The sequence below is a fragment of the Python bivittatus genome, unplaced genomic scaffold (genome assembly GCF_059951505.1).
Source record: "Python bivittatus isolate LINGU-HERP-01145 unplaced genomic scaffold, Pbiv_v1 ctg000480_np1212, whole genome shotgun sequence".
Classification (NCBI taxonomy): Eukaryota; Metazoa; Chordata; class Lepidosauria; order Squamata; family Pythonidae; genus Python; species Python bivittatus.
The window spans coordinates 47,671,916-47,696,075 of NW_028277075.1; the positions used below are offsets into that span (position 1 = coordinate 47,671,916).

General features: G+C 36.5%; 1 protein-coding gene and 1 long non-coding RNA gene across 5 annotated transcripts in view; one reads left to right on the forward strand and one right to left on the reverse strand.

The window, feature by feature from the left end:
* LOC148214975 (uncharacterized) overlaps nucleotides 1-19,319 on the forward strand; it is a 55,615-nt gene extending 36,296 nt beyond the window's left edge. For 3 of the 4 annotated variants that reach the window (XR_015797056.1, XR_015797053.1, XR_015797057.1), the window contains 2 exons: nucleotides 3,383-3,422; nucleotides 6,501-7,739. This is a non-coding gene — a long non-coding RNA (uncharacterized LOC148214975). Of the gene's footprint in view, nucleotides 1-3,382; nucleotides 3,423-6,500; nucleotides 7,740-19,169 lie in introns of those variants that run through there. The other variant, XR_015797054.1, reaches the window with a different exon arrangement.
* Nucleotides 19,320-19,338: 19 nt separating this feature from the next.
* Nucleotides 19,339-21,430, reverse strand: BDNF (brain derived neurotrophic factor). Its single transcript, XM_088145843.1, has one exon. The coding sequence runs from the start codon at nucleotides 20,077-20,079 to the stop codon at nucleotides 19,339-19,341; it is 741 nt and encodes a 246-aa protein (XP_088001969.1). The 5' UTR covers nucleotides 20,080-21,430.
* Between the last annotated feature and the right edge of the window lie 2,730 nt (nucleotides 21,431-24,160).

The window sequence follows — 24,160 nt, forward strand, 5'->3', positions numbered from 1 at the left end:
GGAATTCAAAAGGATCTTTATTGTCATCAGTTAAAAAAGTATTCAGTTCTGGATTGCAGTGTCAGGCAGATGTTTTGCAGACCCTGAGCTCTGGTTTGTTGAAAATAAATGAATAGAATAGGAAAATATTCCCAGTAACAAATATCTTCGGGTATGTGTGTTCACTGAGAATTCTATCATACACAAGTTATAATAATATGCATTTTACTTTATTTTATTTTATTATATATATATATATATATATATATATATTGCATATTATTATAACTTAAATATATAGATACACATACTACTTACTTAAGAGCCACAATAGGGACTGGAAAATTGGTAATGAAGCGGGGTGATCATTAAGTGAGTTACCATGTGACTGGACCTGATTTTACAAGCATTTTTACGATGGTCATTAAGCAAATCACCATGGTCATTAAGTGAATCATATGCTCATTAAGTGAATCCAGCTTCCCCAATGGATGTTTTTTGCCAGAATTCGCTTAATGACCATGTGATCCAGTTAATGACCACAGTGATTCACTTAACGACCATGGTGATTTGCTTAATGACCATCATAAAAATGCTTGTAAATCAGGTCCAGTCACGTGGTAACTCACTTAATGATCACCCTGCTTCATTACCAATTTTCCAGTCCCTATTGTGGCTCTTAAGTAAGTAGTATGTGTATCTATATATGTAAGTTATAATGATTCATTAAATTCATTAAAAAGTTTGCAAATCGTGATCACATGACCACGGGGTGTGTGACAGTCATAAGTGTGAGTACAGGTCGTAAAGAACTTTTTCCAAGGCCATCGTAACTTCAAGCCATTGTTAAACAAATGGTTGTTAAGTGAGGACCACCTGTGTGGGTGTGTGTGTGGGTGTGGGTATACACACGGATTATGTATAATATATTTATATCTCAGTGCAACTATTTCAAAGTGATATTGAAATAATCTCAAAGATTATTCCCATTTAAGGCTAGGACAGAATATATGATGAAGAAGTATGGACTTGAAATTAATATATCAAAGATCAGAATAATTGTATTGGACAAAAAACATTGAGCGAATAATTGTAAGTTGAAAACAAATGCTGAAATTGTGAATCCTGGTTGAACAGTTATTAAAAATGGGAAAATGGAAATGAGTTGGGTATGTCAAAAGAAACACAAATGTAGTAGGATTATTGAATGCAATAGAAAGATAAGCAGGTTTCTTAAAATATGTGTGTGGTCAATCAAGAAGAAATGGATGAGGTGGCACTTCTCCATTCAAGACTGGGACATAATCTGGGGGGACTTTTTGGATTCACAGTTCCTGATCACATATCAGGTGGCAGTTGTGGCCAAGAAGGCTTTTGCACAGATTCATCTATTGCACCACTTGTTGCCCATTCCTGGACTGGAGACCCTCTGGACTGTCACTCATACCCTAGTCACATAATGGGTGGACTATTGCAATATGCTGTATATGAGGCTACCCTCAAAGACTACTAAGAACCTACAGCTGGTCTAAAATGTGTGGTTTGGGCAGTAATGGGCATGCCTTGGTAAGCTCATGTGTTACCACTGCTCCACGAGCTGCATTGATTGCTGCTTGGCATCTGGTGCCGTTCAAGTTGTTGGTTATCACCTATAAAGTTCTTCAGAGCATAGGGCCTGGTTTTCTGAGGGTCCATCTATTTCTGATAGTTTCTGCCTGCCCTGTAAGATTGGGCAGAATGGGGGCACTTCAAGTCCCTTCAGTTATACAATATAATATACAGTATCAGGATCTAGGAAACATGCTTTCTTTGTTGTGGTGGGAGCCCTGCAGCATTCTCCTGGAGATTCATGTGGCTTCTACCCTGATGATATCACTGAAAACCTGGCTTTTCCCCCAAGCTTTGGGTTAAGATGGGTATCAAGCACAGATAAAATTCTGTTCATTTTCTTCCTGATGTGCATAGCTTCTGCTTTTGATGCTATAAGCTGCCCAGTCGTATGTTTGGATAGAAAATAATGGTTTTATAAGTGATTTATAAACACTTCATATTCCTATAATTTATTTCAAAGTTCATTGCAACACACTGTCTTAACAAGGGAATAATAAGCTTCAGATTTGGAGTCTTGGATAAGAACTCTTGTCATTTCAGCAAATTCTTCTCTATATTATGTTGTCTCTACTGGGGGAAAAAAATCTGTGTTTATTATAGCTGAGTGATTAAAGTGATTTTTTAAAAAAGTGATACTTTACTTCAGATTACAGAAGATTATAATTTAATATAGAAACATATATGTTCTATCTCAAAATAGGGGGAAAAAATTGCATAGCCAAACTGGATCATTTGTGATAGTGCTAATAATTAATCTGTGAGAAAACAGAATGTGAAAGTCTGTGAAGGGATGCTGCAAAATTCTGTTTTGTGGTTTCCTATATTAACAAACCTCCACTAAGATCTTAATATATGTTTAAAATATTATACATTTTAATGCTTTGAGATAAAATATCTCTAGAGATACATGCTTTCAAAATAGTTGTGTTTAAAATGCCATTTACATTTGCATTTGGATAGCTAGCAAGATGAATGGATGGAATAAAGCTAAATATGAAATAGACTTTTGAGTGAACTCTCAAAAATAACATGAACTAGAAATAGCTGAATATATACCTGGTTGCAAATTTTATTATATATATTTTGATGCCAGCATTTATTAAGGGCTTGTACTAGTTCAGCATGAATATGGTGTTCATGTATTATGGGAACTGCACACACCATAACAGAGAAAGCAGAGGTTTTATTCCTCTCTCCTATAGTTTGTGAGATCAGAATGAGGAACTGGTGGCCTGTACACGTTGAGTACCATCTTAGCTTGAAATGAACTTGAGAAAGGGAGTGGCTTAGGCAGGGGTGCAGGAAGCATATGACTCTCATACTGAAATGATATGGAGACTAAAATGCAACTCAGGAAAAACAGAGAACAATAATACTTGGTTGTGATCCTTCCCTTTGTGGATAGTGCAACCAGGAATGGAATAGAAGGAGCCTTCTAGTTTTAATAGAGAAAAAGATCAGTAAGTACAATTCAGCCAACATAAACATATGCAAATATCACTGATTTTAATTATACACATATTTCTTTCAAATCAATGGAGCTTAAATATATTCAACTCAGACATGATTCTACCCACAATAAACAGAGCATATTGTGAAGACCATCGTCTGTTCTTTCAGAGTTCCTCACCATTGTCAGTCTATGGTTCTTTCAGTGTAGCAATTGTAATATACGACAACTCTTTGAAGGAAGGCAAGTTTTAAATGTATGTTTTTTGTAAGTTAAAAAATAAATGCCATTAATACCACACGTACTTAACATCCCTTGGGGTCATTTCTCCATGTTTTTCAGAGATTGACAACCGGACTCCAGTGCTGGCACTGAGAACTTGGCAAGTAGCTTTAATGAATCAGAGTTTCTACAGTTTTTCTTCTTTATGTCTTAGAATTTCAAGAAATTTCAAGAAAAGTAATAATGTGTTATTAAACATAAACAACAATTAATAAAAATAGTAGGGATGCTTTCTTAACGGTGACTTTCTAAAATAAAAATTGCTAGGAACTTTTGATCCTGTGAGGTGAGTTGAGTTCTATAAATAGAGAGGACCTAGCAAGAAAGCCTCTTTACATTCTCTCAGAGTTCAAACCCAGTGCATGGATGATACTGCTGCGAAAGTATTTTTGAACAATGTTTGGACATCTGATCAGATACAAGAAGAATAGAATTTGATTCTCTCTCTCATACTGAATCTCACTTACACAGTGCTGGTACATTTTAATATGCCAATAGTTTTTTTATACAAGCTATTGCCAGGGTGCTTATGTTTTACATAAACAGTGAAATCCCACCATTCCTTGTAAAACAAAAATTCATTACTTTGTCATGCAGTGTATTTATTAGTCTTTTTCAAGCAAAGCTATAGACCAGATCTTATACCATCTATCTATTGGTAGATAGATATTTCCATTGTTTAGCAATGACTAATTTGGCTGCCAGAAGGAAAAAATAAGTTTTTTGTGTTTTGTTTTACTTTGCAATATCTTATTCTAGCCATCAAATATGTGTAGCAAACCTAACTTTGGAAAGAATTCAGTCTTTTGTTTAGTTATATATGACATTTCATGAACCACATTCTTCCAAAACTCTTGCATTCCCACCAAGGTGAAAGAATGTTCCTTTCAATTTATAGCCTCTCCAGCACATCACCAAATACTTGGAAGATACTGTATATGTGAGATTCCTATTAGGGTTTGATGCCACTGATGTAAAAGCGTAAGACATATTTCCTGAATGGATGCTGATAAAAATCCCTCCTGGTGCTATACAGACTGCTGAGTACAGTATTAGCATTTAAGTGTTTCTCTAAGTCTAAGATCCAGTTTCTTTTAGACCTGTGGTAGTTTGTTTTTTCCTTATAGGGTGGCATATGAATACAGGCTATTGTGGATTTTTTGAAATTATCTATTAAGTGGGAGACTTTGATGCATTCTTGATGTTCTTTTTTAATAGAATAGGAAGAGTGTGTTATATTGGACAGGATTGTGATCATGGCATTGGCAAATAAATTCAGTAAATAGTCTTCACACTGTACATTAATCCACTGGATTTGATCATTTGCACATAGTTTGAATTAATTTGAAAAAGTAAATTAAATAGCAATGGAGAAAGGGGATATTCCTGTTTGGTGCCTCTTGCTATGATGAATTCTTTTCAATTAAAATTGTTGATTATTACTTGTGCTCTTATAGGCTCATAAATAATATTATCATATTTTGAAATTTAGAGCTGAATTTAAATTTCTGTAAGACTGTTTTTTTTTTATTAATAGTCCTTCCACACAAAGCCTTTTCATATATCTAAAGAATATATGGATAAAGAAGTAAAATGTCTTGTACAGAAATTGAGAATATTTAATAACTTTCTGATAGGGCTAGATATATTCAATTTGGAATAAATGCAGATTGATCTAGATGTATAATTTTATCTATAATTAATCTGAAATGGTTGGCTAATAGTTAGGAATATAATTTATAATCAGTGTTTAACAATGAGATAGGCCTATACGAAGTAACTTCTGAGAGTTTTTTCCTGGCTTTAAAAGAAATGTAAATTTAAAGGCAGAGGTTTTTTTACATATTTGTAAGAATCCTGAAATTAAAATATCCTTGAATCCTTCATAGAACTCATTGCTAAATCCATATGGGCCAGGTGGTTTTTTTTTTTTTTAATTTTGGAAAATTGTTATTAATTCAGATTCTACAAATGGTGAATCTAGATATTGAATATCTTGTGTTGATAATGCTGGTACCTCCAATTTATCTAAGTAATTTTTAATGTCCCCTAATATTGGATGTTTGGATGTATATAAGTATTTGAAAAATGTTAGAAATTCAGTAATAATATGACCAATGTTGGTAATTATTTTACCTTTAGAGTCTTGTATTGATTTTATGACGTGCTTTTCCCTGGCTTATTTGCTAATAATTTAGAGTTCTTATAAAACTCATAATATTTTTGCTTTGAATATAGAAGCTGTGTTGAAATTTATTTGGCCTCTAGAATATCTAATTCTTTTCGATTCTGTTTAGAGACCTTTAGGGAACTTGTTTTTTATGATGATGATGATGATGTTGATGATGATGATGATGATGATGATGATGATAACAGTTCTTTAATTTCTAGATCTAATTCATCAGATGTATATTATTTTTTTAAAATTATACTCCACTGATTAATATATTTCCTTTTTATTACTGCTTTCACTGCTTCCCATCTTATCAATGGAGATACTTCTTTTGCATTATTTCATTTAAAGAATAATTCAGGAGAATTTGATTCTTCTGAACAATGGTAGCACTAGTTTGGATTAACAAAAGCTCCGTACAGCAAAGAATGTTACTCAAAGTACACCAATGTTTTATATGTTAAACACCCAGCATAAGGTAATCAATGTTGTTAGCTTATTTGTTTTGTTAATTAAGCTAAAGGCATCTCTTGTCATGACAAGAAGCAAGTTTCTCTACAATTTCCTTTGGATCAAGGGAGTTGGGTGACCTCTTTTTGATACCCAGAACCATTCAGCTTTTTGATTTGTCATTTGTGAATGATCATGTTGCCCAATAATATGAGATCAGGAGAACTGCACAGTGAAAAAGAGAATAGGCAATAATTTTGAGAGGCCCATTCATTATAACTTGCTAGTGAAAACCTCCCTTATTCTTTTATTTCATAGAGTTTATATTTTGGCATTAATTTAGGGAAAATTGTAATCTGTTACTCAGAAGAACTGGCACTTCATTAGATGGCCAAGCTAATTTATAACTGTTAACTTTCATTTGGCAGTATTTAACTGAGCTGAAAAAACTATCTGACACAGCAAGTTTCCCCATATTATTGGAGAATCTACAGAATGAGAATATAAATATATCAGAGTCAAAGAATGAACAATGTATTAACTTTTGCTTTGCAGTTTCTATATTCGCTGACTTCTGTAAGAACCAAAAATTTGCTGTGAACTCCACTACAGAATACTGCACAGACAAGGGATTTTTATTTCTAGAGCTGTGAGGAAATATCTGGATTCCTTATTTATAGCTGCAATGAAGCTAAAAAACCTTGGGTGCTTAAATAAAAGAGCTACTTCTAAAAATAACAGCCCTTTCTATTTGGCGTCTGTGTAATTTTCCAAAAGCAAGAGAGCAACAGAAGCTACAGATTCCAGCCAAGCTAACTGTCCCATAGTTTAAGAATCTGGGGGCTTAGAATAGGCCACAGAGGCCACTCTTCTGTTTGCTAATGCAGATATGCATGCAGACAGCTGATTATTGTTGGGCCAAGCCTCAGTACTGACATACAGTTATCACTCAGGGTGATGCTGTTTTATAGGTCTATATTATGAAGATCTCAGGAATGACAAAGCATAGCTTGGATCGCTGGACTATGATCTCTTCTCTGCAGAGCTGAAACATCAAGTGAAGAGGAACCAGATTACTCAGACATGCCAGTCTCTGGGAGAAAATGACTCCACTTTGATGGGAATTGCCCTTTGTAAGAAGACAGGGGGAGATGAACTGCTCTATTCAACTGCTCTGTCAAAATATGTGTAAGGCAACTCACTTTAGTAGTATGGGTTGACCGATACTTTGCCATTTTAGTAATCACCAAGAAATTGGTGGATTAAATATGTGTGTGATTCAGTGTTCTTCCATCATGTGACATTTCTGTCTTAGTGAAAAGTGATGATTGTCACATCTATTTTTAATGGATATAAAGACCAATTCTCAATTTAAAAAAAAAATACACAGGAAATACCAGATGTATAAAAAGATAGAAGAACACCCTGGAAGAAGGTAATGGCAAAGCATTTCTACATTGCTGCCCAGAAAAATACATGTGCATATCTAACATCACAAGAATAAAACCTGAGTATAAAGAATTTTGCATTTGCTAAAAACAACAATCTGGCAAAATCATTTATTAACCAGAACTTGTGGTCCATCTAGCCAAACTGCCATATATTAGTAATCCTCCTTGGATTTAATGAATTTTCTGTGTGGAGTCATTTTCTGCGTGCCTGAAATTACAAAATGAAGGGAAATGAATGATTGTGCAGAGACCACCCTACAATCTAAGCCACATGAATCAGCCCTGATTTGACTGAAATTGAGGACTGGAGATTCTAAGAGAGCACAATTAAATTTAAGTTTGTGATTTGAAGTCAACTCAATTTGTTTTAAGCTGCTTTTAAGATTATATTTGGGGGGGGAAAAGGCCACAGCCTGTAGTAGGAAACTTCAAAACATGTGAAGTTGCAAGTTTTCTTTTCTTTTTTCATAATGAGATGAAAATGGGAAATATGGTACATTCTATAAGAGACAGTAACTAAGTTTTAGTTTGATACCTTCTTGTATTTCAGCATTACAGTTTCAAAATATCCCCCCTGTATTCCTGTTAGAGATAGGAAAGAACAAGAGCCACCAAACTGTTAGCAAAGATTCTATGTGTAAGTTGGCTCCTACAACAGTTTAAAACTACAAAATTCCACATAACCTTTTTTTTAAAGAAACTTTTCCCACTTTCTTTTCTAGGGTTCCAGGCATGGCATAGACCAATGTTTCTCAACCATGGCAACTTTAAGATGTGTGGACTTCAACTCTCAGAATTCCCCTGCTGGCTGGGGAATTCTGGGAATTGAAGACCACACATCTTAAAGTTGCCAGGGTTGAGGAACACTGGCATAGACTGAAGAATGATCTGCATTTTCCCAAATTGGTGAGTGGGGGGAGAGTTTTCTTGCCTCTGATCAGTGGGTATTTTAGATACCAGAAGGCCTGACTTGGATATTTGGCAAGCTTGGTCCCTTCTGGGAAGGACTCTCCTCATCACTGGTAGGATTTAGTTGTCTCATGGTTGGTAGCCAGAGCAGAATGTTAAGTGAGGTTCAGTGTCACAGGGATATCAAGCCACAGAGGGGAAAAAAAAACTGGCTCAGAAAAAGAATAAGTTTTTGCAGCCTTGCCATTGCATTTATATTTTTAGAGCAGTAAAAGGTGGGGCAGTGCCTAGAACCCACTCACTTATAGTCCAGAGACTTAAACCTGCCCCAATGGTTTCAAATTTATATGGAAGGGCAATTTTGAGCCAACATTCAGAGTGCCAAGAGTTGAGATGAGGCAGGATAAATGCAGAGAAATGTAACATTCTATTAATACAAGAGAAAACCAAGTGAAAGCTTGTGACCACATGGTAGAGTTGAAAAAGTAAGTGAATCCTGAAGTAAAGTTAGTCTTGAAATCCTCCCAAAGAGCTCTTAGTAGGCAGAGTTTAATGATGCTCTAAACCGATTGCCTGACTCTTTGTGCTGCTGTTAGTGATCCCTTCACACCTTCACCCTCCTTTTAGCTTCTCCATACATAGAACGGAAGTGGCCACATTGTTTATTGTCCGTAAGAACCCCAGAAGCAGTAGAAAAGCCAATGCATCCGAAGTCCTTTGAAGAGCCATGGAGCACTTCAGAACCACCTGAACTGTGTTGCTACTTTGATGGGATGATTTAGCTGAAGTTTTGTTAAACTGAAGCACTTCTGCAAAGCTTTGCTCAGCCCTATTACAAGTTGCTTGTGATGTAGCTATGGCTGTTCAGGATATATAAAGTCACAAATTATGTAGATGCTACTGAGCTGTACTTATCAGCCTACCATTAGTGCTTTAGCACGTACCAGTCCTATCACCTCCTCCCCAGTATCTCTTTATAAAGTTTCATTTATTTATGAAGTTCTGAAGGGAGAATCTAAGTGTACTACTTGACATAGCTTGCATATTGTTATAAGCCATGATTTTTCTAACCATTTTTTTGTTTTGTTGATTAAGCCAAATTAAGTGAATATGTGATTTACAAACTATAGTATGGTGGAGGTTTTGCACAGCAAACCAGATTCAAACCTAACAAACTACAGTCTCATTTAGTATAATACAATATATGAGACCAGCCTAAGAATCTTCCCCATGGTTAGAGGTTTTGGTCATGGAAAGCTATTGTTTATGAGTTGAGTTTTCCATCCAACCTAGGAAGCCTGAAAGGGAGAAAAGAGAACTATCATTTGTGGGAATGTAGAAATGTGTGGTCTTCTACTTTCTTTTGAAGCCTGATTAGGACCATGTCCCTTTAAAAATAATAGGATGTTGATAATGTGACTTAGCAAACCAATTTTAGCAGGATTAGAGCTGTTATATTTAGCTTAATGGACCAAAAAGTTGCATAGGTCCAGTTAAGATGTAGTGTGTGATCTGGACATTGCTGTCCCCATTTCTCAACTCAGAATGCTACATGGCACCAACTATGAGAAATAATGGTTCCACTATATACTGCATTGATCAGATTCCACCTCAAGTATTGTATCCAATTCTGGGATCCACATTTGAAGAAGGATTCAGACAAATTAAAACAGATCCAGAGAAGTGTGAGAAGCATAACCAGAGGACTGGTCTTTAAATCTGATAAGGAAAGATTGAAAGAATGGATTATTTTCAGCCCTGGGAAAAGAAGACTGAGAGGAACATAATAACCCCCTTTATCCAAAAGGATGTCACACCAAAAGAAAGTCAAGGGTTGCTTTCCATTGCTCCAGGTTGCACAACACAGAATAATTGATTAAAGTTATTGGAAGACAAATTCCATTTGAATGTAATGAAAAATAACCTAACAATGAGAGCAGATCAGCAGTAGAACCCAAATTGGTTACAGGGCATTCATTTCATCAGTAATCCACAAGAGGAGTTGAACTGGTGTACACAATGAAAATGTTATTATCTGACCATAGTTCAAATTTAAATTCCTCATCACAAAGTACATTACTTAGTTCTCTTATATGGTCTGTAAACAGCTAATGAAGCACACAAGGGAAGAGAGTGGTTTGGGTTTTATGTAGTTCAAAGAATTTTAGTTTTAAATATGTTGGGCTAATAAAATCCTTCTTTAAATGTAGTTGGAGGGTACCATTGCATAGAAGCACACCCTTCCCCTTCTCCATCAATGGTACCATTTCTTTCTTCTTTCTCAAAAAACAAATCTAACCACACATGTTCACCAGGTATGAGGTTTCCAAGCACAGGGTGGGAGTAAAACATTTTGCTGCCTGGGGGCAAAATACACCCCAAACCATGCACAGGGGCCAAATTGACTGATGGTCAAATCTAATTTCAGCACTGATGAGAGGACAATGTCCTTCATCCCACCTGAAGACAACGGTCTAGTTTAGTGGATGCAGGCAACCTGGGGCACAAACTGCTCTCCCTCCAACTTCTTAACACTGCATTCTCCCTCCAGTATTTTCCTACTGTATGCTGGTCTATGATCGTAATTATGCTGGTCTATGACCGTAATAAAGATTTGATTTAGCCTAATGGTAGATCCAGCCTTGCCCAGGCATCTATTGCAGGCAGCATTCATGTATTATATTAATCATGAGAAAGTAAATGATAACATGATTTTTCACAAATGTAGGACATATTTGGCCTCACATAATATAGAATGATATGATTTGCCTCCTCAGGGCATCAAACTCTGCGGTTTGCTACAGAGCTGAAGTGGAGACCACTTGATTTGATTCCTAATCAAGTTCTACTTTTGGTTCTAATTGGTCCTAAGTACAGTGGGGCAAAAAAGTATTTAGTCACCCACCAATTGTGCAAGTTTTCCCACTTAAAAAGATGAGAGAGGCCTGTAATTTTCATCATAGGTATACCTCAACTATGAGAGACAAAATGGGGGAAAAAATCCAGAAAATCACATTGTCTGATTTTTAAAGAATTTATTTGCAAATCATGGTGGAAAATAAGTATTTGGTCACCTACAAACAAGCAAGATGTCTGACTCTCACAGACCTGTAACTACTTCTTTAAGAGGCTCCTCTGTCCTCCACTCGTTACCTGTAGTAATGGCACCTGTTTGACCTTGTTATCAGTATAAAAGACACCTGTCCACAACCTCAAACAGTCACACTCCAGACTCCACTATGGCCAAGGCCAAAGAGCTGTTGAAGGACACCAGAAACAAAACTGTAGACCTGCACCAGGCTGGGAAGACTGAATCTGCAATAGGCAAGCAGCTTGGTGTGAAGAAATCAACTGTGGGAGCAAGAATTAGAAAATGGAAGACATACAAGACCACTGATAATCTCCTTTGATCTGGGGCTCCACGCAAGATCTCACCCCGTGGGGTCAAAATGATCACAAGAATGGTGAGCAAAAATCCCAGAACCACACGGGGGACGTAGTGAATGACCTGCAGAGAGCTGGGACCAAAATAACAAAGGCTACCATCAGTAACACACTATGCTGCCAGGGACTCAAATCCTGCAGTGCCAGATGTGTCCCCCTGCTTAAGCCAGTACATGTCTGGGCCTGTCTGAAGTTTGCTAGAGAGCATTTGGATAATCCAGAAGAGGATTGGGAGAATGTCATATGGTCAGATGAAACCAAAGTAGAACGTTTTGGTCTAAACTCAACTTGTCGTGTTTGGAGGAGAGAGAATGCTGAGTTGCATCCAAAGAACACCATACCTACTGTGAAGCATGGGGGTGGAAACATCATGCTTTGGGGCTGTTTTTCTGCAAAGGGGCCAGGACGACTGATCCGTGTAAAGGAAAGAATGAATGGGGCCATGTATCGTGAGATTTTGAGTGAACACCTCCTTCCATCAGCAAGGGCATTGAAGATGAAACGTGGCTGGGTCTTTCAGCATGACAATGATCCCAAACACACCGCCCGGGCAACGAAGGAGTGGCTTCGTAAGAAGCATTTCAAGGTCCTGGAGTGGCCTAGCCAGTCTCCAGATCTCAACCCCATGGAAAACCTTTGGAGGGAGTTGAAAGTCTGTGTTGCCCAGTGACAGCCCCAAAACATCACTGCTCTAGAGGAGATCTGCATGGAGGAATGGGCCAAAATACCAGCAACAGTGTGTGAAAACCTTGTGAAGACTTACAGAAAACGTTTGACCTCTGTCATTGCCAACAAAGGATATATAACAAAGTATTGAGATGAACTTTTGATATTGACCAAATACTTATTTTCCACCATGATTTCCAAATAAATTCTTTAAAAATCAGACAATGTGATTTTCTGGATTTTTTTCCCCATTTTGTCTCTCATAGTAGAGGTATACCTATGATGAAAATTACAGGCCTCTCTCATCTTTTTAAGTGGGAGAACTTGCACAATTGGTGGGTGACTAAATACTTTTTTGCCCCACTGTATGTGGGTGCTATTCTGAAATGTTTGTTAGCATGCAGCTACTAAATCCCCTGCACCCTGGAGCTCTTTTCAGAGCTGAAATTGCTATGTAATTCCCCTACCCTCCTCCATGATTCAGTGTGATGCTACAAGCTGGGGAATATTCTAGGAAACTGAAATGGCAATTCAACTCCAGCAGCACATTTAAGGACTACTGCTGAAGTTGTATGCATGCCACACCATCAAGGAAATGTTCTGCCATAGAATAGAAGAGGGCCACTGCGGAGGGACTTGGATGCAAACTCCCACCATTCTGGAGCAGTCCTTGTAACTTTAGTTGATGTGCTGACTACTTTCAATCTGAATTAAACTGATAAACTACACAAATGGGCTGTGTTCTGCTCAACAAAATTAATTGTTGCAAACTTTGAAAATGTGGGAATGTATTGCTATATATCTGAAAGGTTTTATTTACTAATGTGGAATAAATTAGATCAACTAAATTAGAATGGAAATAAAATATCTATGTTACTTGTGTCTGGATAGAAGAGTTGAGAGTGCCATCTTTTTAAATATTAAGTTGCCCACTGAGACCCATACAACATTTTGTTTTCTTTTTAAAAATTGAATCCCCTCAAATTTCTTTAAATAATTCACTTTTAATAGAAAGAACTACCATTTCTTGAAACTTATATAGAACTTACTGGCATTTGTGTATGTGGGAAAAGTCTTATTTTGGATTTCCTAAAATTTAGTTTCAGTATGTTTTCATCAAGATGGCTATTATAAGAAAATGGTATTCATAAGTGTAAAAAGGCTTGGCAGTTATAGGAGAGGTAGATTTGTTTAACAATATGTCAGATATAGTGGAATCCACTATGAAAATGTCCTTATACAACCATGTGTTTTACACAGTAACAGTAGTGACTGAATAATAAATTGATTTAATATTTCCATTATTATCCAGAACTTCTTAGTGAAGCATATGGTTATTGTAGTATAATTTGAGTACAGCCTAAGTATATGATTTACATCCCTCCTGTCCTCCTTAGGAGAAAAGAAAACATGAGACAGCAGAGCCAAATTATGCACACTGCATAATAGGATTGTACCACTTCAGACTGTTGGCTGGCAAATTGCATGTGTGCAAAACAACAGCCTCACATCTGGGAGAAAGTAATTTGGAACTACTGGGCTTGATCAAGACCTACATCATAGACACAGAGTAATCCCTCAGAAATAAATGGGGCACAATAATGACTTAAGTCCCATGGACTCAATAGGCCCATTTCAAACATCTGTGCATTTCTCCAGGATTATCATAGCTTCCTTTAGAATCACGCAAGTAACAGTAATGAGGATAGACTTTATATCATTTTAAAGATGGTGAAGTGATACCATGAAGATACAGTAAGCCACTAGTGGGGACATGGCCTAAATCTAGGTCCATGTCATTGTTTCTAACATGCTATCTTTCTATAGGCAGTTTAGATGTAGGAGAAACTTTCAAAGAGATGATTCTGCATGATAGAGCTCCAAAAGAACTGTATATTTTTCTGTAATATCCCATTTTGAAAAAAAAAGTTTCTGATCTGTCTGCTAATGATTGTTCTTTTTGCCAAAGTTCTAGGGACTGCTTTGTGCAATAAAAATATATTTATACATGCAGTATCATTTCTGAAAGAAATAGAATAATCCTTAATTGCACTAAGCAGCATGTGTGTGTTCAGGACACTGCACGTGTGCTGCACACATTGAATTAGGGCATCTGCACAAAATTCATTTGTGCTATGATTCACATATGTGATTTAAAAATTATAAATTTATGTTTAGCCATTATTTTAAAGGTGAATAAAAACTACTGTGCCTGATTCAAAGTTGCTTAGTCTTTATTGTTTTCAACTAAATAAAAAGGCATGATTCTGGGAATATCCCTTTTCTTTTCTTTCTTTTCAACCTCTTGAAAAACCCTCCCCACTTGCCAATTGTCCAAATATGAAACATCTGCCTAGCTGCCTTACCAAGAAGATTTTATTGTTAAAATAAAAGTAGATTTTGTTTTGGGAAAAAAGAACACACATATTATTTGTAAAACTCATGTTTGGTTTACAATTAGAGAAAAGTCACATGGTCCCAAAAAACCCAAGGTTTTTTCTTTTATATATATGTATATATATGTATATATATATATATATATATATATATATATATTTATATATATATTATTTAAAAAACATAAAAATCTATATTTAAACATATATTATATGTTAATCAGTACACTTAAATATAGCTTTATTATATTTACAATGTGATGCAGATCTTGTAAGATTTAATGCCAGATTCATTTTTTCCAAAAAAGTCCCATAAAATTATATAAATATACAATAAATATCTGTTATACATGGAGAATAAGAGAGAACAAGGCCACAAACATTAACTTACATTTCCAATTTTTTTTCAAAACAAAACAATAGGGCCAATGACAATGAAATATTTCCGCCACAAACAAAACACAGCAAAACTTCAACTGAGTGACATTTCTGAAATCTCAGTTCCACTAAAACTGCCAAGCCTGTGGTAGTGTACTCACAATAGTAGATCTGGTCTAACATAACCATGGGTGTTAAAAATAGTGTTGGGGGGGCCTAAAAATAATTACAATGCTCTAAAAGACTAATTCATGAAATACTAATTTGTCACATAGCAAATTTCTTTAATGTTCCTGTACCCTAGTAAAGATCTGTAAATATTTGCATGTTTACAAAATGCAGCTATTAATCTATGCTTACTACTGCTAGATATATGAACTGCACCTTCATACTAAGTTTCCATTCTGTGGTCCTCAAGCCAGTCACTCTATAGTCATCCTACTTGTTGAATTAAATGGGAACCCTATAGCACCTGGAGGAGGTGAGACTTAAACTTGAAAGCTTTATAAGTCTGTATCATTATGGGTCTCATTGTCTATTCCCCAATGCCTTGGGATGCATGTTATACTAAGAAAAAGTTGTTGCTGCTACTGCTTCTATCAATATTTCACAGATGACCATTAGGGAGACATTTCTTTAAAGCCAGCTAGACATTTTTAATCATGTCCTGTTCAATTCATTTCTTTTCACTGTTAAAAATTAAAGTGAAATAGCAACACTTTTAATTAGAGTAAGATTATACCTATGCTCTAGATTTTTTTCCCCACAGTCCACACAAATAGAGCATATTTGATATGCAATTTTTATTATTTTTAACTCTTTCAGACTGCAGACTATTGCCAATCAATCAAGGGAATTTGGGTGGCTGATTTTAGTAATCACTAATTACGAATATGGCAGGGTTGGAAGGAAATCAATTATTTTTATAGATGTGATTATCTGGATCTGTGTACTGTAGTAAAGTTAGGATTATGTAGCATTAGCACACAGAAAGGAAATTTAGGCTAATAGAGTTGAAGGAAATCAGGATATGGAAACTTCTCAGAGATTACAAGGCTTCATTTCTATTTCTGCTCTCAGTTGTGTGAATAAGCACCTTCTTGCATGGAATGGTTTTATACAATATTTTTAATCCAGTCATATGGATTATAATAGTGATGCTTTTCTATTTCATAATAATAAGATGGCAATATTATAGGTCTGCTAGAATTTTCTAGGGAACATATCCTGAGGAACAGGTTAAAGAAAGGAATGGTCATCTGGCTGGAAAATGTGATTCACCTCAGCTACATCTTCTCTTAAAAAAGGATAATGTTCCCATCTGCTTTCCTTTAAGGTAACAATGATTTGGTTGCCTGACCCTAGGCAGACATCATTGGTTAATAGAATGGTATCTACTGCTTAGTGTCATCATCGATCAATGGATTTGGTTTACTTTAATACTAAATGCATGTCTAAGGACAGCATGTACTGTCCAATTTAATCGGAATCAATCCAATGTTTCAAGTATTAGACGCCAGTAAAAAGCTTTGATATTTTAGTTTAATTTTTTTTAAAAATATATTTAGATTTTGTCTGTGTCCAAATTTTCTTTTTGGTAACTCTACAGCTGCATGTTAATGATATGGGATGGCTACTTTCCATGACGAGTAATAATTCCAATAGTTGGAATTATCTGCTTCCTAAATTACTGTAGTTTTAAGAAATATATATTTTAAGATCTTAATCTTAAAAAATTCAGATCTTGGTCAAGAAATATAATCTTAGTATTGCTAGCCTAGTTCACCCAAGCAGTAAAAGAAAAAAGAAATCCATGCCTAAACTGTATTAGAGATTGAAGATTATGCTTCTCTATCTCCTCCCCACAGGAAACAGCTAGTCAAAGAGTAGAGCTTTCACCTGGCCTTTTCTCTGATAGGTTGACTTTCCAAGCAGGCTGTTCTTCAGGAATGGGGGAAAGGTATTCTATCTGTGATCTGAAGTGATACAGTCCAAACTTCCTTCACCTACTGATACCTTTCTCAAATCAAAGACTTATTTATAGCAAAATTTCAGAAATCATCCTGGGAAGCATGCATGGTTGCTGTGAATTAATGCTAGATACTAAATAACATTGTCTGCATTCTAATACATGGGCCATATGAGACATGCTCTTAGGGGAAAAAATGCACTTCTTCAAAGAGCAAGCAAAATCCTTGCAAGAATAAGAATACTTGTATATATTACACTAATTGACTATTTATGGTGTGGGTTGTGTTGGACTTGTTTATCCACGGCCTAAGGCTTCAATTCTGCGGTCAGCTCCTTGCACATGCATCCCACTGAAGTTAGCTTTAATTAAAGTGCATACAACCGATGCCAGGTTTTCATCCCATCATTTAGGGATTTTAAATCAAGAGCTGTAGGTTTGTTTTCCCTGTAGGAGTTAAGGCTATTTTGTGCTACCCTTTAGAAAGATATAGATGCTTACAGCCATATTTAAATGCAACAGGTAGTTAGGTTTGAGGTAGAAGGCTCTGTCTTTCTGATTGAAGAGCCACTTCATCCAGCCTGGATTGTTTCATGGTGCAGAAAGCAGATCCTTGAAAATGATTATGTTCTAGACATTAGTTTTATTTTAAGAGGATCAGGCTGTACTATGTGTATTATTTCTCTTGGATATCCTTGACTGTTTCACTGAGTTTCCATGGGTGCTAGTCGGTTATGATGACTACACCTGCCATTGTGAACGGAAGCCAGTTAGTTATAAAGCCTCAGTAAGTAAAATGCTCTCACTGTGTTACTTATGGTGCTTTACAGTGCTATACTTACAATAATAATGGCATTTCAGCCATTTTTGCAGAAATATGAACTGATGTTCAGTTTACTTTTCCTTGTTGGGATTTGCTATTGTCCTTTAAAAATACAGGTGTTCTAGTCACAACAAATTAGTTGTCCCTTATCCAATTCTGGCTGCATGGCCAGTGACTCTCCTATGGGGATATGGTTCTCCATCCTCATCAGTAGATGCACCCATTCAAGCTTGATACTATCTTGCATCAGATATGAAGGATGCCTCTCAGTGAATGTGTGTGGATCTTCCACGCTAGATTGAAAGATAACTTTTGTTCTCAGCACCTTGGGAGAGTGAAAAATTACATCTGAAAGAGACTGTGATGCATTTGCTTCCCAAGAGAAGAAGACCCCATATGCAACCCAAACATAAAACAAGCCAAAAGCATTTCTTATAAGCCAGCACTCGTCAACCTGGTGACTTCCAGATGTGTTGAGAGTGCAGCTTTAACTGGGGATTCTGGGTGTTGCAGACTCCACATACGTGAAGGATGCAGGATGGAAAAGGCTGTTACAAGCAAAATTCAGAGAATCCCCATGAACCTTAACCAAAAAGGAAGGGTAGCTTGTAGTGTAGACTAGAAAGGAGCACTGGGCGGAACATCAACATTGACTTTTTTTAGTTGCCTCTTTTTTATTTTTTTTTCCAGTAGTCTGATTTGATATTGCAAACACCTTCACAACATACAAAAACAAAACAAAAAAAACCCAGATTTGTTTCTCCAGAACATATATGTCAATGGCAGGGAGGAGGATCTCCCCTCTTTTAAAATCATGTGGGAATTTTAAAATTAAAAAAAAAAAAAATCAACAGGAAAACTATGACAACAGCACCTTGACATTGTTTTAATTCCAACGCTACCAGAAGAATTTAAAAGCAGTTAACAGATATAATACTAACAGGAATAAAGATACTTACTGTCTAAAATGTAAACGGAATGTTTTGGTTCAATTTTTTTCGGAAAGAGGACAGTTTATCATCAATTCACAATTGAAGCAGCATGCAATTTTATTTTTTTAATTTTTTTTAAAGTTTTCAATTCTTGGCAACGGCAACAAATCACAATGTTAGAGGAATGTAATGCAATTTCTTTTGTTTTCAAAGTTGTGCGCAAATGGATTTTTTTTTTCCTTTTGTTCCCTTTTAGGTCATGGACATGTTCAATAAATAGATTGCGGAACCACGGTACTGTATAAACTTCCTTTATACATGCAGTCCATAAAATTATTTTCTTTCTTACTGAATAATTTACCCTGTTATGTATATATACAAATAGATAATTTTTGTCTCAATATAATCTATCCAACACGAATCCACTATCTTCCCCTTTTTATGGTCAGTGTACAAACACAGGAAGTGTCTATTCTTATAAAGCGCCATCCAACTCTCTTTTTGTTATCCATGGTGAGAGCTCGGACGTAAGACTGAGTAGTTCGGCACTGGGAATTCCAGTACCTCTTGTCTATGCCCCTACAGCCTTCTTTTGCATAACCCTTTGAGCTGCACTTGGTCTCATAAAAATATTGCTTCAGTTGGCCTTTGGGTACTGGGACTTTTTCCAGGACTGTAACCGTCGCTCCAGACATGTCCACTGCAGTCTTTTTTTCAGCTGCTGTCACCCACTCACTAGTACTGTCACACACGCTCAGCTCCCCACGGCGAGCAGGGTCAGAATGGCGCCGGACCCTCATGGACATGTTTGCAGCATCCAAGTAGTTTTTATACTCCTCGAGCAGGAAGAGCAGGGGAGGCTCCAAAGGCACTTGACTGCTTAGCATCACCCGAGATGAGTACAAGTCTGCATCCTTATTTTCCTTGCTGGGCTGAATGACCTGCTGCTCGTCCAGGAGCTCCTCAATGACATGTTCAAAAGTGTCTGCCAAAGATGTTAATCCTCTTGTGGCATCATTGGGCCCACTGAGGGTCTCCAGATTTCCCTGTGTCCGAAGACCAGGATAAGCCAAGCTGCCTTGTCCTCTGATACTAACTTCCTTCATTGGGGCAGCCTTCATGCAACTCAAGTATGAAATAACCATAGTAAGGAAAAGGATGGTCATCACTCTTTTCACTTGGTGGAACTGTTCAAGAGAAGAAAAAAAAAGGAAAATAAATTGAAAACAAATACTTTTTAAAAAATAAATAAATAAAATGTGCTACAAAGATTTAGACATATTGTTTACTTTTCACAACAGTTGGAAAGAGTTATACTTTTATTCATCTTTCCACAATCTGGTACCTTCAAGATGGATTGGGACTGCAACTCCCAGAATCCCAAATCAGCACAGGATGCTCGCAAGCTGTCTGGCAAGATTTCCAGGAGTTGCAATCAAACACATGAGGAGGGCACCACATTGAGGAAGATACATAATAAATCCTATGAGAATAGAGATAAAACAACCCAAAGTCTTATAGAGGATCTGGTTCCCGCAGGACTATACTAGCATGGACAATGCTCAGGGACATCAAGTACTAGAGAGTCATATTTTCTCATACAGGCTGGAAGCTCTGGATTAACACAGACAGAACTATGGCCTGGTTTACATATCACATTACCCCATGGTTTGTTTAATGATGGTTTATTGAATAAATCAAAGTTGGTTGGATTCACTCAACATACTTAAGACATAAGCCATGGTTCACAAACCACAAAGACGGGGTCCAAAACCAAACAAATCACATCATGGCTTCTTGCAGTGTTTGAACTCAGCCCAAGTACTACTCTATTCCAAACACTGTACAACAATGTTTCCCAGTTTTATTTTTTTATATCACCAATGCTGTCATTTAAAATAACTTTCTACAGCAGATGCTCATGATTGGAGTATCGTGCTAGGAACAAGTTAAAAATGTTGGCCTAGAAGTCCCAAGGCCCTTGTGGAGAAAATGTCACACTTTAGGCATGATAATTAATTATTCTCTATTTGTATGACAAGTGTTAACAGTATGTTTGGAAAGGTTACTAAGCATCTGTGATATGCTTGCAGTAATTGGAAAAAATCAGAAAATTATTGTCTTTTGCAGAAAAATCTCAGTTTGGAGTTTGGAATTATATGAACTAATTCTGCAGAAACAAAAGTAACATCATTTCATTTTAAATTGGAAAAAGATGTTATAAATAGGGGACCCAATCATGCTATAGTACACCTGTTCTGAAGTCATACAAATATGATAATTTGAATAAGAGGCAGGAAGAAAGTTCATGCATTTTTTTTTAATTTTACTTTACTGTCTTCAATTTATATCCTACCTTTCCTCCAGGAGAGACAGTGAGTGCAGTAAAGTCCTCCTCTATGTTTCTATGACTGAATAGAAATTTGTTTGGGTCTAACTGTGCTCATCCAATACTTTAACCACTACACTACGGTTAATTTTATTTCATAAACAGAGCAATAAATTGGTTTAAGATTAGAGCTAGCTATAACTTGAAATTGTTGTCTGGAAAGCATGGAAATTATAAATGAACAATCTGATACATGTGTAATAAAAAAAGATAAGCCTTATCAAGTTCAATGAGGTTTGTATCACAAAGATGAAAAACTGTTGTTCTCTGACCATTTCTTGAATTACAACTCTTTGTAGCACCAGGTAGCATGGCCAATGGTAAGGGCTGCTGGGACTTCTGATTAACCCATAACTGGTGAGTCATACTATCCCATTTCTGCAACATGATGATTTACTAGCCTTCTAATAACTCCCAGCCATCTGATCTCTTCCAATAATTTACACTAAATTCTAGATTCTCATTTGATTAAGAAAAAAAAACAAAGCAAAAGCATCAAGGGACACTAACTGCATACAGATTCTACCTGTAGATCGATCAGATTCCAGACAATTTTCAAGCACTACGTCCAGACAAGGCCTTTTTCCATAATGACTAGTTTTACACATAAAATGAGTTGTACTGTTTTGTCTAGGCAAACCATATTTGGGCTGGAAAAATCCAGATGACCACTAGATGGAAGAAAACATCTTGGCTTCTATACTGATGGTTGCCTGGATTTTTGAAGCCCAGATTGATTGATTGATTGATTGATTGATTGATTGATTGATTGATTGATAAGCCCATTGCAATTGAGGGACTCTTGGTGGGTTAGAGTCATGCCAATAAAAAACCCACAACAAAAACATATTAAATGAGCAATCATAAAAAAATTAAACCACAAAGTAAAAATCATAGAAACAAACAATCATAAAAGTAGATGGTGTCAATATAAATCAAAAGCCCTCTTAAACGATTCTGCATTTCAGTAATTTCCTGGAGCCTAATAAAATAGAAACTGTTCAAATTTTAGAGGGCAAGATGTTCTACCGTACAGATGTCACCAGAGAGAAACAATGTCTGTGAGTCTTCATCTCCCTTAACCCATGGAATGGAAAAGTATTAGCAGACTCTCCTGGGAGCTTTGCATCAGCTGGGTTGATACTGGGTGGAGAAAACAGCCCTGCAGATACAGTATGCCTAGTTATAACTCACTTCAACATGTAAATAAAGCACAGTATCTATAAACCATGATTTGAGCTAAGCATGATGTGTGCAGATCAGGCCACTTGAGACTTGTTCAGCCAACTATGCCTGAAGCAAATCAAGATTCAGCATAATGAATCTTGTTGTTTGTTGTTGTTTGTGGAATTATAGTACAGTGATACAGTGCTTTTCTGTTATTTTAAAAATTATTTGCCATTCTTGTTTAAACTTTTCCTTTCTAACCTAAAACACTCAAGGTGGCTAATAATCAATAGTTGTATGCCAAAGTTTAGTTACCTCTGGTCAGACTGCATGTTCCTGGGTATCCTAAGTGAATAGAAGCTGGCACAACCTTTATATTATATGAAGTTAAGCGCAACTCCTTTCTACTAATTTGATGGTATGCTTACTACTTCTGTACAGTTGTTTGCAGATTCAAAATAAGTGATTATGGCAGATGTAGATGTTTGGATAATTTTTCAGTCAGTACTTTGTAACACTTCTTTTGGCAGAAATAACAGCTTCCAAATGTTTTCTTCAGCTAGCCAAGAATTTTTTTACTTTGGAATTTTTCCCTACTCTTCCTTGCAGAACAATTCTAGCTCAGAAATATTCTTAGGTCTCCCTCTATGCACTGAATGCTTGAGGTTTCCCCACTGATTTTCAATAATACTCACGTCTATGTACTATGAAGGCTATTCCAACCTCTTTTCAGTTTTAACTTCTTCACTGACTATGGGACAGCTTGAAGGCCAAGAAAAATCACTGGTAAAATTGCCCCCAACTGAAAAGATTGCAAAACAGAACCTACACATCACTGTAAATAATGTCCTAAAAACTTTAGCTGACACTGGAGTAGGTGTCCACAGGTTCACACTACAGTGTTGCTTATACAATGATCTGCATGGGAGAGTTGTCAGAAGGAAACCTCACCACAAAAATCATTCTCTAAAGTGTGCAAAAGAAAACCATGAGAAGCCTGAAATGTTTAAAGTACTTTGGAAAAATGAAACAAAAATTGAACGGTTGCACCATAACTACATAAGATACATTTGGAGAAACAAGACTGAAGTACTAAAGAAAGTGACACTTTGCCAACCATTAAGCACAGGGGATGGCTGTATTATGCTTTGGGGTTGTATGGCAGCCAGTGGAGCCAAAACTTTCCTCTGATGAGTTTAGCAAAGAAAGGTGGACAAAAAATCCAGAAGCAAAGGTAGAAAGACTCTTAACTGATTACAGAAAACATTTGGAGGCTGTTATTTCTGCCAAAGAGATGTTATAAAGCATTGACTGAAAAGAGTTTACAAACTTTGGCACCTGCCATATTCACTGTTTTATTTTGAATAGGTAAACAAAAGCACTTACATCTCAGCTACACAACCTGGTTCCTATGGTGCAAAAACACCCCATTTACTGTTTGCTGAGGACATGTCCTCCCAACAGAGCTTTGTACTCATAGGCAGCCTGCTGCCAAGGTAGGCAGAAGCCAATCCAGCATGTTCCAACATGAAAGTATGTTTTATCTGGGAAAATGGAAGAAGACCTCCCATCTGGACAATCCATGGTGTATTGAAGAGAAGACTTGAAGTGACATGATTAAGGTTGGTGACCAGCTGCACTTGGCCCAGAAGATGAGCTATCTGGTTGATGGGTTCAGTGCCTGTTCTACA

What these genes read in the sequence shown, in the direction of transcription:
- BDNF (XM_088145843.1), bottom strand. Translation starts at nt 20,079, where the DNA reads ATGACCATCCTTTTCCTTACTATGGTTATTTCATACTTGAGTTGCATG.